The sequence below is a fragment of the Lolium perenne genome, unplaced genomic scaffold, assembly GCF_019359855.2.
Source record: "Lolium perenne isolate Kyuss_39 unplaced genomic scaffold, Kyuss_2.0 unplaced33, whole genome shotgun sequence".
Taxonomy (NCBI): Eukaryota; Viridiplantae; Streptophyta; class Magnoliopsida; order Poales; family Poaceae; genus Lolium; species Lolium perenne.
The window spans coordinates 184,595-202,515 of NW_027248991.1; the positions used below are offsets into that span (position 1 = coordinate 184,595).

Genomic DNA, 17,921 nt, shown 5'->3' on the forward strand with positions numbered 1-17,921 from the left:
AAACCATGGACTATAGCCCACGAAAATGGCCAGAATTGCTTGAAATCACGAGTTTTGATGATCCCGCTAGAGTCGTGTACCGTGGGTCACGGGCATCGAAATACTCCCGGGACCCGAAATCGTGGACTATAGTCCACGAAAACGGCCAGAAATGCTTGAAATCACGAGTTTTGACGATGCCGCTAGAGTCATGTACCGGGGGTCAAGGGGCATCGAAATCCTCCCGGGACCCGAAAACCGTGGACTATAACCCACGAAAACGGCCAGAAATGCTCGAAATCACGAGTTTTGACAATGCCGCTAGAGTCGTGTACCAGGGTTCGCGGGGCATCAAAATCCTCCCGGGACTATAGCCCACGAAAATAGCAAGAAATGCTCGAAATCACGAGTTTTGATGATGCCGCTAGAGTGTACCGGGGGTCACGTGGCATCAAAATCCTCCCGGGACCCGAAAACATGGACTATAGCCCACGAAAATAGCCAGAAATGCTCGAAATCGCGAGTTTTGACGATGCCGCCAGAGTCGTGTACCGTGGGTCACGGGGCATCGAAATCCTCCTGGGACCCAAAACCGTGGACTATAGCCCACGAAAACGGCCAGAAATGCTGAAATAACGAGTTTTAATGATGCCGCTAGAGTCGTGTACCGGGGGTCACAGGGCATCGAAATCATCCCGGGACCCTAAAATCGTGGACTACAGCCCACGAAAACGGCCAGAAATGCTCGAAATCACGAGTTTTGACGATGCCGCTAGAGTCGTGTACCAGGGGTCACGGGGAATCGAAATCCTCGTGGGAACCGAAAACATGGACTATAGCCCATGAAAATGTCCAGAAATGCTCGAAATCACGAGTTTTGACGATGCCGGTAGAGTCATGTACCGGGGGTCACGGGGCATCGAAATCCTCCCGGGACCCGAAAACATGGACTATAGCCCACGAAAACGGACAGAAATGCTCGAGATCACGAGTTTTGACGATGCCGCTAGAGTCATGTACCGGGGATCACGGGGCATCAAAATCCTCCCGGGAACCGAAAACGTGGACTATAGCCCACGAAAATAGCAAGAAATGCTCGAAATCACGAGTTTTGATGATGCCGCTAGAGTGTACCGGGGGTCACGTGGCATCAAAATCCTCCCGGGACCCGAAAACATGGACTATAGCCCACGAAAACAGCCATAAATGCTCGAAATCACGAGTTTTGACGATGCCGCTAGAGTCGTGTACCATGGGTCACGGGGCATCGAAATCCTCCTGGGACCCAAAACCATGGACTATAGCCCACGAAAATGGCCAGAATTGCTTGAAATCACGAGTTTTGATGATCCCGCTAGAGTCGTGTACCGTGGGTCACGGGCATCGAAATACTCCCGGGACCCGAAATCGTGGACTATAGTCCACGAAAACGGCCAGAAATGCTTGAAATCACGAGTTTTGACGATGCCGCTAGAGTCATGTACCGGGGGTCACGGGGCATCGAAATCCTCCCGGGACCCGAAAACCGTGGACTATAACCCACGAAAACGGCCAGAAATGCTCGAAATCACGAGTTTTGACAATGCCGCTAGAGTCGTGTACCAGGGTTCGCGGGGCATCAAAATCCTCCCGGGACTATAGCCCACGAAAATAGCAAGAAATGCTCGAAATCACGAGTTTTGACGATGCCGCTAGAGTGTACCGGGGGTCACGTGGCATCAAAATCCTCCCGGGACCCGAAAACATGGACTATAGCCCACGAAAATAGCCAGAAATGCTCGAAATCGCGAGTTTTGACGATGCCGCCAGAGTCGTGTACCGTGGGTCACGGGGCATCGAAATCCTCCTGGGACCCGAAACCGTGGACTATAGCCCACGAAAACGGCCAGAAATGCTGAAATAACGAGTTTTAATGATGCCGCTAGAGTCGTGTACCGGGGGTCACAGGGCATCGAAATCCTCCCAGGACCCGAAACCGTGGACTCCGACGAAAACGGCCAGAAATGCTCGAAATCACGAGTTTTGACGATGCCGGTAGAGTCGTGTACCGTGGGTCACGGGGCATCGAAATCCTCCCGGGACCCGAAAACGTGGACCATAGCCCACGAAAACGGCCATAAATGCTTGAAATCACGAGTTTTGACGATGCCGAAAACCCTAAACCATAAACCCTAAACCCTAAACCCTAAACCCTAAAAAACCCTAAACCCTAAACCCTAAACCCTAAACCCTAAACCCTAAACCCTAAAAACCCTAAAAACCCTAAAAACCCTAAAACCCTAAACCCTAAACCCTAAACCCCTAAACCCTAAAACCCTAAACCCTAAACCCTAAACCCTAAACCCTAAACCCTAAAACCCTAAACCCTAAACCCTAAACCATAAACCCTAAACCCTAAACCCTAAACCCTAAAACCCTAAACCCTAAACCCTAAACCCTAAACCCTAAACCCTAAAACCCTAAACCCTAAACCCTAAACCCTAAACCCTAAAACCCTAAACCCTAAACCCTAAAACCCTAAACCCTAAACCCTAAACGCTAAACCATAAACCCTAAACCCTAAACCCTAAACCCTAAACCCTAAACCTAAACCCTAAAACCCTAAACCCTAAAACCCTAAACCCTAAACCCTCAACCCTAAAACCCTAAACCCTAAACCCTAAACCCTAAACCATAAACCATAAACCATAAACCCTCAACCCTAAAACCCTAAACCCTAAACCCTAAACGGCGGGCATTCAAACTATATTCAAAACGGTGGGCAAGAAGATCCTTTGCCCGGGGCTGAGGTTCACCAAACTTGCACTAGATCTCTGATGAAATAGCATGTTGTGAACCTAAAAATGATTTTTACAAAAAATCCTGAGCATTATATAAGGTACATGTAGTTCAAATCTGGTCGGTCTCCTACCGATTTGGCATGAATTGGTCTTTTTCATGAGGGGTGGACGGAAAGGTTCCAGATACACCGGTTAAGAAATTGTCTATCTTATGTGGTCTAATATTTTTGAAAAATATGTTGGTACCAATGTGAAATTTTAATTTGGTGGTTGCTTCACAAAACACCCCATTTTCGACACCTCAAAAATAGAAAATGGTTTTTTCGTGCGATGAAATGGAAAACTTCCTGCTGCAACATCTTAGGACATCCCAAGATGCACATGTGTGCACAATATGGGCACATTATCTGAAACTATGCGACGATTCTAGCCATAACATTAGTTGTTCTGTGTGAAAGCCATAAAACATCAGACATGATAGCTCATTTTTTGAAGATTTTTTGAGATGTTTTCAATATTCCGTGTTTCATATTTTTTCAAGATAGATCTTATTTATCTGAAAATTTTGATATATTATTTGTATTTTTCTGAATTATAATGATTTAGTTATGATTTTTCGATGATTAATGTGGTAAAATGGAAAATAGCTATGCCGACGGCAAAGCCATCGGCACATGGCTGAAATATGTGCCGACGGCAACAGTCCTGACGCTGTTACTTCGCCGTTACGACGGAGAGGCTGTGCTGACGGCCGAAACTGTGCCGACGGTTGCCGTCGGCATAGATCTTCATGTGCCGACGGCTAACCTGCTGGCCTGGCCGGAACGGGTCCTGTGCCGACGGCCCCGATATTTTACCGTCGGCACCTCGGCGCGTTCACGTAGTGAATTAAATAACCAAAATTATGGATCAGGCTATCTAATCTATAATATCTATAAAGTTCATCCCCACTAAGATGCATTTAATGTTTGCAAGCTGAAATTTGGTGCATCCACATCATCTTAATTAATTTTATCCGTTGGATTTCAAATCTATGGTCGTCGAGTCTTTCTTAATTAAGAGCTTCCACATCTTCCAATCTTCAGCGTCAGCCTACACACACGTTCACATCATCAAGTCACTTAGTCTTACAGTCGTATCCTCCTTCCACCAGAGCTCTCCGTCAGTTACTTCTTTCATGCCTTCTCGATTCCTGCTTGCTTAACTGAAGCGCCAGCATGGTCCATCCGTAGGGATGCATGGAGTCTGTCCAATTACTTTCTTCCGACCTCAAAAATCAATTGCCACTTAGCACTGCGACTCATCGTCTCCTACAGGTTCCATCCTCTTCAAATATCACCTCTTACTATTCCTCTTTGTGTTCACATATATGAATATGGGAACACTCTTTCTCTCTGTGATATTGTCAACAGGCCAGATACTGGACCGAAGGACACTACAAGCCATGATGAGATGAACTACAAGCCATGATGAGATGAACGAGAGTAGGAGAGCAGGACGAGTGGAGGTCTCCACCGTATAAGTGCCTCCTCTTTGGCCTCAGTTCCGCTGCTTTCCGAACACGCCGGCCGCGTCGTAACCAGTTTTCATCTGATGAATCCAACTGGCACCCGGGCATCGAGAATCTCTGTACTTTCTCCTCCTATTGATACATTGAGCAGTTTGCATGGGCGAGAGCATAGCTCTGACTCGAAGCCTTCATTGATTCTTTGCTGGGCAGAGCAGCTACAAGGTTTGGCACGGTGCAAGCTCTACAGGTGGAAATCCGTAAAGAGGTTATCCACTCTCCCTGATAATTTGCATCTTTACCTCAACGTTCCGTGCAGGTTTGGCTATTTGTTGCTTTCTTCTCTGTATATATCGCGTGTGGTTGCCTGTTTGTTGATATGCCAATGAGGCCAATAACTAAGATATCCGTTAGGGCATCATTATCAAAGTGGTTGTTTATCTCATTGTGGCAATGGTTCTTCTCTTTGTTTCTTTGGATGATCCCCAATCTAGGAAGGCCAAGCAGTTTGTTGAATGCACCTATACAAGGAATGATGGGATGTCGTCCTTAGAAAGTATTGTCCAGTGACAGTAAGTCTGCAGTGCGCACGTTCCCGGGGTTGTCAAGATCGCATTTTTATTTCAATCAATTTTTAACTGAAGCATTTAGCGATTCGCTAAATCCAGTTTACTAATAATTTATGAACTTGAGAGTGCTTGGTTTTCTTTTATATCAAAATCTGATTTTTTTTCTAATATCCTTTATGGCTTTATATGATCTTTTGTTGATTCATTTGCAGGGATCAACGTAAGCAATCCATAATCTTCCTTCCACATATGTTTGAGCGTCTGATCTAGGGACTGATGTATTGTGGCAAAAAACGTAAGGTTATTTAAAACTTGGGTACAATCTCTTTATTGTCTGCATTTTCTTTGGATTTATGACTGTCCTTGGCCGGAGTCTGAGATTTTGTAGGTCATGGATGCAACCAAGAGATAATCAAATTAATATAGTTCCATTAGAAGAACACAATGGCATGCCAAATATGTTATGTACAGACAAACAACTTACATCCTGAAAGTCGCAACTATTTTGTAACACGGTGACGATAATTTGTTATTCGGATCAAAACATTGGTATAACATTACAAAATTTTAAAAAATGTCAAGTTGTAGCATTGTATATAGCCAAGTAATATATTTCTCTCTCTCAATGCTTTAGGTCTACAATCCTTAGCTCTACTCAAGTATATTTTCTAAAATTTCCCACCACAACGCGCGGGGAATCACCTAGTTAATTAAGGGGATCGATCTCGACCGATATATGTAAGTACCTGTACTAGCTATGATTAAATGATTGGAGGTGAGTGAATAGTACAATTTGACCGATCAATACATATAATAGCTCAAATGGTGAAGACTATACGATCGTAGTGGTGGTCGTGGTGTTGATAGCGACTACGATGGTGGAAATGTAATCCTTCTAGACTGGAGAAAGGTCTTGTGCTTCCCTTCAGCAGAGGAGAGGTAGTCGAGGAAGGTAGCCAAATCAGTGTCCAAGTACAGCCGCGGGGTACCTTCGGCAAGCAGCTCTGGCGCGGGCCCGATTACCCGCTCCGTAGGAAGACTGTGGAGTGAGGCCACGGAGATACGTGACCGGGTGGGGTTCACCCGCACCCGGTGCAACACGCTCTTATACCGCCCATTGCTGAATATCTGCATTTACATATAAAAGACAAAGCAAGTTAAGTATAGAGGGTGCAAAATTGACATATCATTGCTTACTAGTTTCAAATAAGGATTAATTAATATACAATAGACGTGCTGGCTCTGGCTACGGTAATTAGGTTAGCTAGATAGAAAAGCATGAAATAGTAGAAGAATCATCATGCCGTTTTGCTTAAAGCGAAAGATTGGCACATGGTGTTCATAAATATATTATGTTGTGCGCGTGTATAAGAAGTGATATGCATGATCTTCGATCGAGCAAAGTCAAAAGAAGTTTCATCAAGCACCTACAACTAACTTTATATCAAATTGAAGTGGAGTGCTTCTTCTAGGTATAGCTTGTACACGTGTTGGAACGAGGTAGATGATGCTAGCTATAAGCTAGCAGCATTGGCCTACACATATATGCCGGTGAATTTTATATATTCTCCTTTAACTACAAAAATCTTATCTTTCCAACCCATCCATCTCATGGTAGTTAATTAGTACATTAGTCTATGTTTATCGTAGCTAGCATCTTGCACGGGAAGTTTTGTCGCTACTACCTCCATTCTAAAGTTTAAGATCTATATTTTTTTGAAAGATCAAAGCAAGTGAATTTTGACCAAATTTTTACTAAAAATAGTAACATGTTGAATACAAAATCAATATCATTAGATAGAAAATGAAATAAGTTTTCATATAATATCTATAAAAAGTTGTATTTATTGATAGATTTTTCTAAAAGTTTGATCACTTATTTTGACTTTCTAAAAACATATAGGCCGTAAGCCTTGGGATGGAGTTAGTACACACGGCGTAGTCTAACTGGTCGACTTTTTCAACCTAGATTCTCTCATACTACTACTTCGCTTTCTTTTTCCTGAAAGAAAGGCTACACCTAAGCGGTTAGCAAAATCAGCTGCTGGTCTGGTTTGATTGCTCCATTATATATGTGCCCTTTTTTTGAACAAGTCACCGGGTGAACCCACCCGATAAAAGCTTCTATTAATAAAACTGGAGTACAAGAAGACCCTTAGAAGTACAAGGAATTACACAGGGGTCCAGAAAATAAGCATAAAGGACCAAAGAGAAAACTTGAAAACGCGATCAAGCACTTCGTCCTCCTCTTCCTCAAGATCGAACTCCGACGACAGACTGCGCCCATGCCTCCGGGGAACAAGCCACTTGGAGACGAGGCCCAGGAGAGCACCGACAGCCGGAGCAAAGCAGCGGCGGAGCAACAACCCTACTGCCATTGAGTCCGACGCGAAGACGGGAATCCGCCATTGAAACGTCGGAGATGAGCTCCTCAACGAAACCATCACCGCCGGCAGACAGTCTCGAGCTCAAGCCACCGCCATGGGCCTTGAGAAGCGAGAGAGAGAGCCAACAGCAACAAGTACAGCATCAGAAACTAGAAGAAGAAACCGGCTCTGCGCAGCATCTCCCGCCCCCTCGCCTCCACGGCCGGTCAGGTCGGAGAAACACGCCGCAGTACGCCTCCAAGCCAACCTCCCTCGCCACCATGGCCGGCCAAGGAAATAAGGAGGCTACCTTCTTCTTCAGTTACTGACTCCTAGGCGCCTTATCGAGGAGCCTTGCCATCGACGAGCTCCAGTCCTAGATCCGCCACGGATCTGGAGGGAGACCGCCGGCGACGAGCCATATGGTGTTGCGCCGGAGCACTAAAAGGGCACTCAGCCCCTGCCACCTCCAGATCGAGTCGAAGACGACGACTCCACCCAATCCCCCTCGCCACCGAGGCCGGCCAGGAGCGGAAGAGGAGGCGTCATCAGGAGCTCGAGGGAGGTGTCAAAGGCCTTATTTGGAGATCAGACGAGGTGGAGGCCACCTGGACTCCGGCCACCGGAGCAGAGAGGAGTACCTCCAACACACTAACAGGCAAACCGCCGGAAACTACTCCTAACCTAGGAACCTACTCCGGCACCTCACCTCCGCCACCTCCGGCCGGCATCGCCACCAGAGGGGCTCGAGATCGGCCCGGTTTATCTCGGCAACGCCTCTGTCTACTGTAGATGAGAGAGAGAGGTGGGGGAAAATGGACTTCCCGATTATATGCGCCCTTTCTTTTTACCGCTCGACCAAACAGCCGTCATTTCGCTAGTGCTGGTTTATTTTGCTACCCTATCTAGAGAGGGTTGAATGCATCTTGGCATGCCGAGATTTCACTCTTTTGTCGTTATATCTCCTTGATGTGATGATAAGATTTTAGAAATCTTCAATGTAACTAAACTTACCCCACCTATTTAAATTAATCGGTATAAACTTTGCTAGTGCTATCTATTATGCTACCGGGTTGGTAAAAACTTGTGTTTCAAAAAAAAATTACTCGACTCACCTCGAGGTGATCGCCGACGTTGACGACGAGCGCGCTCGCGAGAGGGTCGACGAGGAGCCGATCTTCCCCATCGCTGACTTCGAGACCATTGACCTGGTCCTGGAGGAGGAGGGTGAGGAATCCATAGTCGGAGTGCGGCGGCATCCCTAGCGTCAGCTCTGGCTCTGGGCACGCCGGGAAACAGTTGACCATCATCATATGTGTCCCGCTCTCGAGCTCCTTCAGGACCCCGCTGCCAATGATCCCCATCGCCTCTAGCGCCGCCGAGATTAGCTCTCGGAACAACATCTGGTTCGCACGAGCGTACGGCGACATCACATCCCTGGAGAGTCAAAATAAAAAAAGGAGGGTCCACATGTTAGCGTGTGTTGCCGGTACGAATGAATTATGAGTTTTTTTAGAAAATAAATGAGTTACTTTTTTACATGTGGACATGCATCTAGTTTCTAGGTAGACAAAGTGAATCTTATTTTTTGGGAGATGACAACGTGAATATATTGGCGGATTTCATTCGATTTTTTTACCATGCCAGGCAGCCAGCCAGCCGGAAAGTGGCTTGTTTGTGTATTACCAAGTTTTTGATGAGTGAGACAGAGACGATATGCATGTTAGCTGGCTGGCTGCAAAAGGCTGCGGCATCTACTTTGTGTCAATTAGTATATCTTTCATGCTATCAGGTGCACATACATGCATAATATCTTTTTTTTTCGAAAATGGACACTTTATTACTTGCGCAATAGACCCGACCTCTGCATAACTAAGATGCACACAGCCGCACATAAATTCGTTACAAAACCAGAAAGGTGTTCAAATGGAAAAATAAGGTTCAAAAGACAGAAACAAAGACTAGCTAGGAGGATCTAGCCGAAGGTCACGCTGCCACCCATGTTGGGAGAAAATATCCCTCGCCGTATCCTCCAACCGTGAAGACACCTCCGTAAAGAGGTCCCGGTGCTCGACACGCTACAACGGTATCCATGAGCGTAGCAAAGCCGTGCATCGGTAGTTTAAAATGGAGAATTTCACTTTCCGGCCTCTGCACCAACTAGGGATGCACACAGCCATTTGGCATGAGTACTAAGATTTATAATCCTTGTTAAGATTAAAGCATAGTCCTCAAGATAAATTGCTTGAGTATCAGGTCTAGCTTGGGCCTCAAGTATAAATAGGAACCTAAATTCGCGTCCGTGGGGATTTGACTCAGGTGATGGGTTTGTACATCCACTCCCCAACCAGTTGAGCTAGGCTCACTTCCCAGCATGCATGATATCTATCCTACATATATAGCATTCGTTTGGATTTGGTTTGCATCAGCAGATACTACCTCTGTTTCAAGGAATAAGGCGCACACGTATTCCAAAACGAACTTTGACCATAAAAATTGAGCAACAAAATCTTGATTATATTATATGTAATTAGTATCGTTGGATTCGTATTAGAAAACACTTTTCAATGATATTAATTTCATACAAACAATCTTTATCTATTTGAAGTAATTAACTTGGTCAAACAAAAAGCGTAAAGCTCGGGCGCCTTATTCCTTGAAACGGAGGTAGTATATAGCAACAGCAGCATCAGCATCAGCTTCAGCTTACAGAGATATATGTGGGTGTCCACTTCAATCAAATATTCCATATTTATTATTTGAATTGAATTGAATTGCTCTGGGAATCCCTCTACTTAATGATGTCATGTCAGTGCATCCTACTACTTTAGTTTACCTTAGTTATCGACACAAGTGCAGCAGGAATGAAAGTGTTTATTACGTACGTACCTGAGGTCAGCGGGGTTGTCTGGCCAGGACGGCACCACCTCGTCTAGCCTGGCCGGGTTGCAGAGCAGCTTGAGGAAATCCCGCCAGCAGAGCACGCCGTCGTTGAGCTGGTTGAAGCTGGTCCCGTACCTTACGGGCGCCCGGATGTCAGACGACATATGGCGCGCCCGCTCCTCCTGCGGCAGCGCGAAGAAGCGGCGCGCCACGTCCAGCATCCCTTGGCTTTGCACGCCGTGGTTGACCACCTGGAAGAAGCCCAGGTCGCGGCACGCGGCGTCGAGCGCGGCCAGTTCCCTGGCGCGCTCTGATGAGCGGAGGCGAGCAAGGTCGATGACGGGTATGCTGCGGGGAGCCGCCGGCGCCGGGCGGTCGGAGGGTGGGAGGACGTAGCGTGGCGGTAGGGCCGTAATGCCACGCTCGCACAGGTGACGCACACCCTTGAGCTCCTCCTCCTCTTTGCACGAGTCCGACGAAGATGGAGCGTTGCAGGTGGACGGCTGCTGCTGCTGCTGCCGGTCCACGGCCGGGCCGAGGATCGCCATTAGCAAACACGTGGCTGCTCCACGCACGCAACAACAAGCTAGCTGCACCTACTGATTGATCGCGGCTAGGCTGGATCTTGTGGTGGATGGAATGGAGAGCAGAGCAGAGCAGGCGAGCCTGTATTTATATTTATAGAGCAGAAGAAGGTGCAAGTTGATTTTACTAAACTGGGGCAGAACTGTAAATTGACAACACTTGGTCTTCTGTCCACGGCGGACCAGCCCTCGCACTCACAGGCTGCCGCGTGGATATCCCTCCTGCCTACCTACGCTTGACTTTTCTCTCAGTCTCAGTGTCAACCCTGACTACTACTAGGAATTACTACTTCTGTTTCAATAAATAATGCGCCCTCGATTTACATGGTTTTTTGTTTGATTAAAAATTATTTTAAATATATAAAGATTATTTGTATTAAATTAGTATCATTAAATAGTGTTTTTCAATATGAATCGGACGATACTAATTACATACTATAATATAATCAAGATTTTGTTGCTCAATTTTTATGGTTAAAGGAAATACGAGTGCGTCATATTCCTTTAAAGGGAGGTAGTACATTGAGAACGTTTGCAATGGGAAGAGGAAAAAAAGGATGGGATTGACGGTACATGTTGCCCGAAACTTCAAGGTCGGTCACCAGCGTCAGGGCATTTCGCTACTCTCAGTGGACTTTTTAACTAAATGTCGCCATCTTTTACTACAATATGTTGGATTTTTGTTTGCCATGTAGTTAATGAGGAGAGATGACGAAATATATTTATTTACCAATGTTGCCCTAGTAAACCATTCAAGTTCTGGCAACACAACTACAGCAGGTAGTTTATTTCACCATGTATCTGATGATTTTGATTTTGTAATTAGCATGTTAATGTATTTTAGAACAGATTGGTCAAACTTTACATACATTGACTTTTAAAAAAAAACATGAATCTTATTCATTTGAACAGACCTAGTATTGGTATTAGTAAGAGTAAGAAGACATGTTTTGTAGTTCGGTGTTCCCCAAGTTTGCAGATGATGCAATTAGTTAGATAATTCGTTTTCTCCATACATTATTATCTACAAAATAGCAAGATCAATCTCCTAAAATAGTTAGATGATTCTTGATCTTATGCCGTTTGCTAACAAAAACCAACCATCGTGAAGTACTAGCATCCACTAATCTATACTCACTACCTCTCGACCACAAGTCTTGATATTATATTTTTTTATTCAGTACTGCTGCATCCATGGCTTTTGAGCTTAGAGCATATCCAGTCTCGACCCCCATTTTTGGGCGCGTTGGACGTTTTATTTGACCTTGGCGCGCGCTTCAAAAGCCCAATTTGTCCGACGTGGCTGTCTGGCGTCCCGAGGCCATCCTAGTGTCACAAGGCATGCTCTGGGCGCGCCAGACAGAACACGTAACCACGTGGCGAGGCGCGGGCCCGACGCGTCAGCCGCACAAACTGAAACATCGCAGCTTTTCCCTAATGGCGACGACGGTTTCCAAGGCGGGGCAGGCAAGACGTCCTGTCGGAGCTGTGCCTCCACCTCCTCCACGTGTCACCGCTTCCCGCGCGTTCTTCCCGCGTTTTCTTGGCCGCTTCCCGCGCGTAGCATGCCCGCTCCCGCGTGTTCTTCCCCCCTCTATGTGTGTCGCCGCCGCCTATAAAACGCCGCCTCCGTTCATTTTACACCAGCACAGCCGCCGGTATCCAATCCTCCGCCGTAAGAAAACAATGCCTCGCCGTCTTCCTACCACGTCCGCGATGTTGGGCCACACCAACGGCGGCCAGGTGCCTCCACCACCTTCTCCTCCTTCACCACCGTCTCCACCTCCCCCTCTGCCGGTGGAGTACGACCCAGAGCTCGTGGGGAACGAGCAATGGGAGGAGCAGGCGCTTGTGGTGGATGACGCGAGCCACGACGCGTTCCTCGCGCACGAACATGAGCGCCTGGAGCGCGAGGCGCGGTGGGAGGCGGAGCGTGTGCACGGCCATGTTGTCGTTGCGCAAGTGTGGAGGGAGTACGCCGAGCGGCAAGCGGTGGAAGCAGCGGCGGAGGTGGAGGCCGACGACGACAGTTTCGAGTGGAGCGATGACGGGCCGGATCCGGATGAGACATCGACCGAGCAAAGGGCCATCGTCGAGTCCTTCGAGTCGCTGAAGGACGTACATGACGCCGCTCGGGCTCGCGAGGAGGGCAACGACGCGCGCTGGCGCCACGCCATCGAACTCTCCCTTGAGCGGGCGCCCGTAGAGGAGGTAGGCCACCGCTTCTTTGCGGACGAACGTCAACGTCTCCTTGATGACGCGGCGGAACGCCGCGCTCTCTTCGCTGGGCTCCGGCGGCAGCAGCGCCGCCAGTAGGCCGAGTAGTGGAAGAGGGACAGTGGCGACGGCGGGGCGGGGCCATCGAATGCGCCGTTGGGCGGCCAGTAGGCTAAGTTAGATCAACCTAGCCATTATGTTTGTTTTCATTCAAACCATGTAACATATAACAAATTTTGAATGAAAACATTATTTTCGCAGCATTTTAAACTTTTGGAGACTCGTTTGAGGGACGCGGCTGGGGAGCGACGTACCCCAAACACGGCACCACTTTAATGCGTCCCTCAAACGCTAGATCCGGTGCGTTATGGAGAGCGGTTTCGGGGACGCGAGTGGAGATGCTCTTAGAGCATCTCCAGCTGTCTCCCTGACGAGGCCCCCGGTAGCCCTTTTTTTACATCCGGACGGCGTTATTCGGTCCAGCCGCGCCTCCGGCTCCTCGTTTCCCCCGGATTGGCCTTTAATCCATCCGGAGAGCCCAGGCCATCCCCGGCCCCCCGGGTGCGCTCGGGGACTCTGGAATAGAGAAAAGCGGGGACGGGCCCGCTCTGTCGGCGAGAGAACACACGAACCCCACCACTTTGTCGACGCAAATCCCCCCTCCCTTCTCGTTGCTCTGTCACTGTCGGCACCACCTGTCGTTGCCTATTCGACGGTACCTCGGAGGAGGGATCCTCACGAGAGGGAGAAGAAGTAGGGGCCATAGGGCGGAGTGCACACGGGACGGTGGTACGCGAGTTACCCAGCTTCGGAACACCTGCACGATGACAGGGCCTACTGCTGCTTGTCTGGAATTATCTGGGCGCTTTCGCGTTGTTACAATGAGTTGTGGTTGTGCCTCTAGGGCTCCCGGGATCCGGCTTATATAGGCGCACAGATCTAGGGTTTACATGGAGAGTCCTAGCCGGAATACAAGTTGCCTAACTACGGTACAATGTCTTGCCGTGTACATCAAGGATCCGCCTTCCTTCTGGGCCGTGCGGGATCCGGATACTTCATGGGCCTCCACGGATCCGGCCTCCTTCGTAGGTCGGTTGAGATCCGGCTTCCTGTTCCTGGGCTGGACTTCATCCTTCACGATCTACAAGAATCGCCGCCCGATGGGCCACATGCCTCACCACCAACTATGGGCCACCCGGGCTTGCCGGATCTAGGCCACGCCGTTGATATACCCATAAAGTATACCCACAACAGTAGCCCCCGAAGTTCTCCGAGATTCGTCATTCTTCCGACTTCATTCATCTCGGATCCGAAGAGAATCTTGAAGAGCTTCAAAACTTTTACTTGATTCCGGGTTCATTCACTCAGAAATCCTTCGTCTTCAGATAAGGTATCGTAACGGAGATTCCACCTTTCCTGCGCACAACTTCCTTTTTTCCCGCGCTAAATCTTCGGAGATGCGAATCTTTTAGCCGGAAATCTCGGGAGCGCACAGTTAAGTTACCTCCACGTCATTTTACCATCATTTGACCTAAGACACGTGTCGATCATCCAACGGCGTGACTGTTCAGTTTCCGCCGTCATATCCGAAACACGAATCTCCGCGCGAGATCTATATATAACCCTCGCCCGTGGTAACTTCTCATTCTTTCACCTTCTCACCACTTCATCTTCTTCCTCGCGCGCCGCGCCGCCCGACGGATCTCATCTCCGGCGAACCTTCGCCACAGTGAACTCCGCGCGCCGCCAGTCCAAGCCTCTCCTCGCGCCAGGACCCCTTCGGTTGAACGGGAAATCCTTCCCGCCGCCGATTCGTGGTCACGCAAGGTGATTTCCTGCAAGTCCAGCGACCTCGACTTCACCGGAGCTCCGTCGAGCCACCGCGCCATTAACGGTAAGTGCGCCGGCTTCGTAGAAGATAGACTTAGTGTAGATCCGGATACTCAAATATTTTGCATGGGTGCAGCCGGAAGCATGCCACTTGATTCATCGCACTGTACTGGTAGCTCTCCGAGTAGCCCAGATCCCAATCCATTAGAACCAATATGTCCGGATCCCATAGCATACCTGCCACCATATGTTTCCGACATTAGGTTAGCTCAACCGTTTTCCGCATCTTCCAGCACCGCTCCAGGCCGGATCCCCTCCCTCAAAGAGCTCCAAGAAGAACTCGAGGGACAAGCTAGGATGGCAGCCAAAGTACAGGAGGCGGAAAACAAGAGGGCGTCCAAAGCCCGGATCCGTGAAGGAGAACGGGGTCAGTGGTGGCCCTGCGAAACTACCGATGTGGAGCTTAGAGAGCTCCAGAACGAGGGTATGATCTCCACTCACTGGAGCTTCGTACGCGATTCCGACGTCCCCAAGCCCGAAGCTGGAGAAATTGTCATGACTAAGGCTTGGGTGGAACGCGGACTATCACTCCCTTGTTCGGAGTTTTTCCTCTCCATCCTCAACACATACGGGCTCCATCCCCACAACATCTGCCCAAACTCATACCTCCTCCTCTCCAACTTCGTAACTCTTTGCGAAGGGCACCTTGGGATCCGACCAGATGTCAGATTATGGCAGTTCTTCTTCCGGGTGAAGAAGGAAACGAAAGACAAAGCAATGGTGAACTGTGGGAGTATGACGTTCATGCTCCGACCTAGCCGCATGTATCCTCCACACGATTCGCACGAATCCGTCCGGTACTGGAACGCCGGATGGTTCTATGAAAAGAACGCCTCAGTTCCGGACGTCCACGATGGCTTGCCCAAGTTCATCAACGAGCCTCCGGAAGAGCTCGCAAGCTGGAGCTTTGTTCCCTCGCTCGCCCAAACCCAGATCTTGGAGAAGGCAGCGCGGAGAATCTCCTGGCTGGTCCATGACGGGCTAACCGGAGCTCAGCTTACCCTTAGCTGGTTCTCCCGGAGGATCCAGCCCCTGCGCTACAACGCACGCCTGATGTGCGCTTACACCGGGGCGGACGATCTCCTCCGAGTCACTCGCCACGATCTTCCGGCCGACTCCCTCAAGAGAAGGTTCAAGACGTTGGTGAAAATTCCCAGGGGCCAACAGGTCCCGGAACTGATCAAGGATATCTACACAAACGACCAGTGTCCTCCGGTAAGCTCTGTTCTTTTCGTTGCTTCAAACTTCACAAGTTTTTGGATGTTAACTTTGACTTTTATGTATATTCCTCCCAGCTCAACACTTTGGTGGAGGAAAATTTCCGCACCATTCTTCGTGTCCCTGTCAGCGGCGACGCGGCGGAGGAGGTTCCGGAAGACGAAGAAGAGGAAGAGGAACAGGCACCCCGCAAGGCGGCCCCTCGACCTTCGAAGCGTCCCCGCGCCAAAGCTTCCGGCTCAGAAGCCGGAGCTAGCGGCGAGGCCTCCGCCAAGAAGTCCAAGACCGTAAGGCCACCTCCGCTAGACTCGAGGAAAGCGGAACGTGCACGCCTGAAGATGCTTTCAACAGCTGGCAAACGCTCGTGCCCCATCATCCCCGGCGCCCCGTAAGTTTCCGAATATGGTGCACCTCTATTTTGGCGAAATTATTTCTTATTCGATCCCTTTCACTTGTTTGCAGGAATCCGAGTACCACTGCCACGCGGACCATCAGCCAAGAGCCTATTACTAAATACATGAAAAAGTCTCTGGCAGTTGGTCCTACCACTCCAGCTCCGCCAAGTACTTCCCACCCTACTCCTCAGCCGTCTTCCCCTCAGGCTAATCAATCTCCCCCTCCTGCCGCAAACACTCCACCGGAAATAATTCCGGTTCGCAGCGAGAAAGTGGGCGGAGAAGATCCTAAGGCCAAAGGCCCTGCCCAAGAAGACGCAGAAGAACAAGGCCAAGGAGAGGCTAAAGTCACTTCTTACGAGAAGGCCGGAACGGCGCTGGCGACGTCGTCGTTTTTCCGAAAAACTTTGGAGATCCGGCTGACATCACTTCCACCCCCAAGGCATATGCTACCAAGTTCTTCAACAAGTTAACCGAGGCGGAGAAATGGGAGCTTGAACAAGACTTGCTCAACGCCATGCTGAACAACGCCTGGGGGAAGCCTGACGCCGCGACATCGGAAATCCAGGACTTTAAGAAGGATGTCGGCCAGTTCTTCGACAAACTCATCTGCAAGCAAAAGGTACTCCCCAGTAGCCCCCAAGCATGTAGGCGGAAACTCAAATAATAGTTAGCGCTTAGATGCTTAGAGAAAGATTACTTCTGGGAAAATATTTAAATTGGATCAGTAGCCCCCAAGCATTATGGCGGAAAGGTTCCGGCAATAATGCTTTGAAGGAAACCACTGTTACAGGCCGAATTTTTACTCCTGCCCTGTCTATGTTTTTCAGGAACAGCAGGCGCTGCATTACGAGCTGCACAAGAACATTGCCCTTCAGCGCGGCGTTACTCTGAGTCAGGCGGAAAATATCCGGACTCTGAAAGATGTGAATGCGGAACTGAACAAACAACTGGCAGACGCCCAAGGTTGGTTTCCATCTTGTTTGTCATTAGTTCACATTCCGACTTTGAACTTGTTTTTGACTTATGTTATTGTAGTCGCATCCTCTTCCCTTGTTACAGCCTCATCGGAACTTGAGAACCTGCGCTCCTCGTACCAAGAATTGGAAACGAAACTGAAGGAGGCGGAACTAAAGAGGGAGCAGGCCGAGAAACAGCTGGCGGAGAAAAACTCCGAGCACGTCAGGGAAAAGGGCGAATTTATATTGAAAAGAAATGCTGACAGCGAGACCATCAAGAGACAGCAGAAAGAGCTCAATGGGTTCCAGAAATATATGGAAACCGCGGAACATCACTGGGACTTGCTTAGCGAGAACATCTTGGGTACTACGCTGAAACCTTGTCTAGATGTTTGCTCTGACCTTTTTTCTTGTGCTCAAATTGCATGCTTATATCCTGATTATCTTACGCAGAGCCGCTTGGGTATCCGGAAAAGCGTCGGAATTTGTTCCCACGAGACGACCTTCTTCAACTTGCAGGCGATGATTGCAAAGATCTCATCTCCGCCTCCCGCAAGATATGCCACAACTTATC

General features: G+C 48.8%; 1 protein-coding gene across 1 annotated transcript; it reads right to left on the bottom strand.

The window, feature by feature from the left end:
• Window positions 1-5,464: 5,464 nt before the first annotated feature.
• LOC127303087 (probable 2-oxoglutarate-dependent dioxygenase SLC1) lies at window positions 5,465-10,723 on the bottom strand. Its single transcript, XM_071824803.1, has 3 exons — window positions 10,091-10,723; window positions 8,317-8,638; window positions 5,465-5,963 (listed from the first exon to the last, which is right to left on the bottom strand). Exons 1-3 carry the CDS (start codon window positions 10,630-10,632, stop codon window positions 5,706-5,708), a joined length of 1,122 nt encoding a protein of 373 aa, XP_071680904.1. The 5' UTR covers window positions 10,633-10,723; the 3' UTR covers window positions 5,465-5,705.
• Window positions 10,724-17,921: the final 7,198 nt, after the last annotated feature.

Excerpts from the sequence above, each read along its gene's own strand:
- LOC127303087 (XM_071824803.1), bottom strand. The coding sequence starts at position 10,632 with ATGGCGATCCTCGGCCCGGCCGTGGACCGGCAGCAGCAGCAGCAGCCG. Across the intron at positions 8,639-10,090 it reads GACAACCCCGCTGACCTCAG|GGATGTGATGTCGCCGTACG; the intron begins GTACGTACGTAA and ends TTGACTCTCCAG. Across the intron at positions 5,964-8,316 it reads ACGTCGGCGATCACCTCGAG|ATATTCAGCAATGGGCGGTA; the intron begins GTGAGTCGAGTA and ends ATGTAAATGCAG.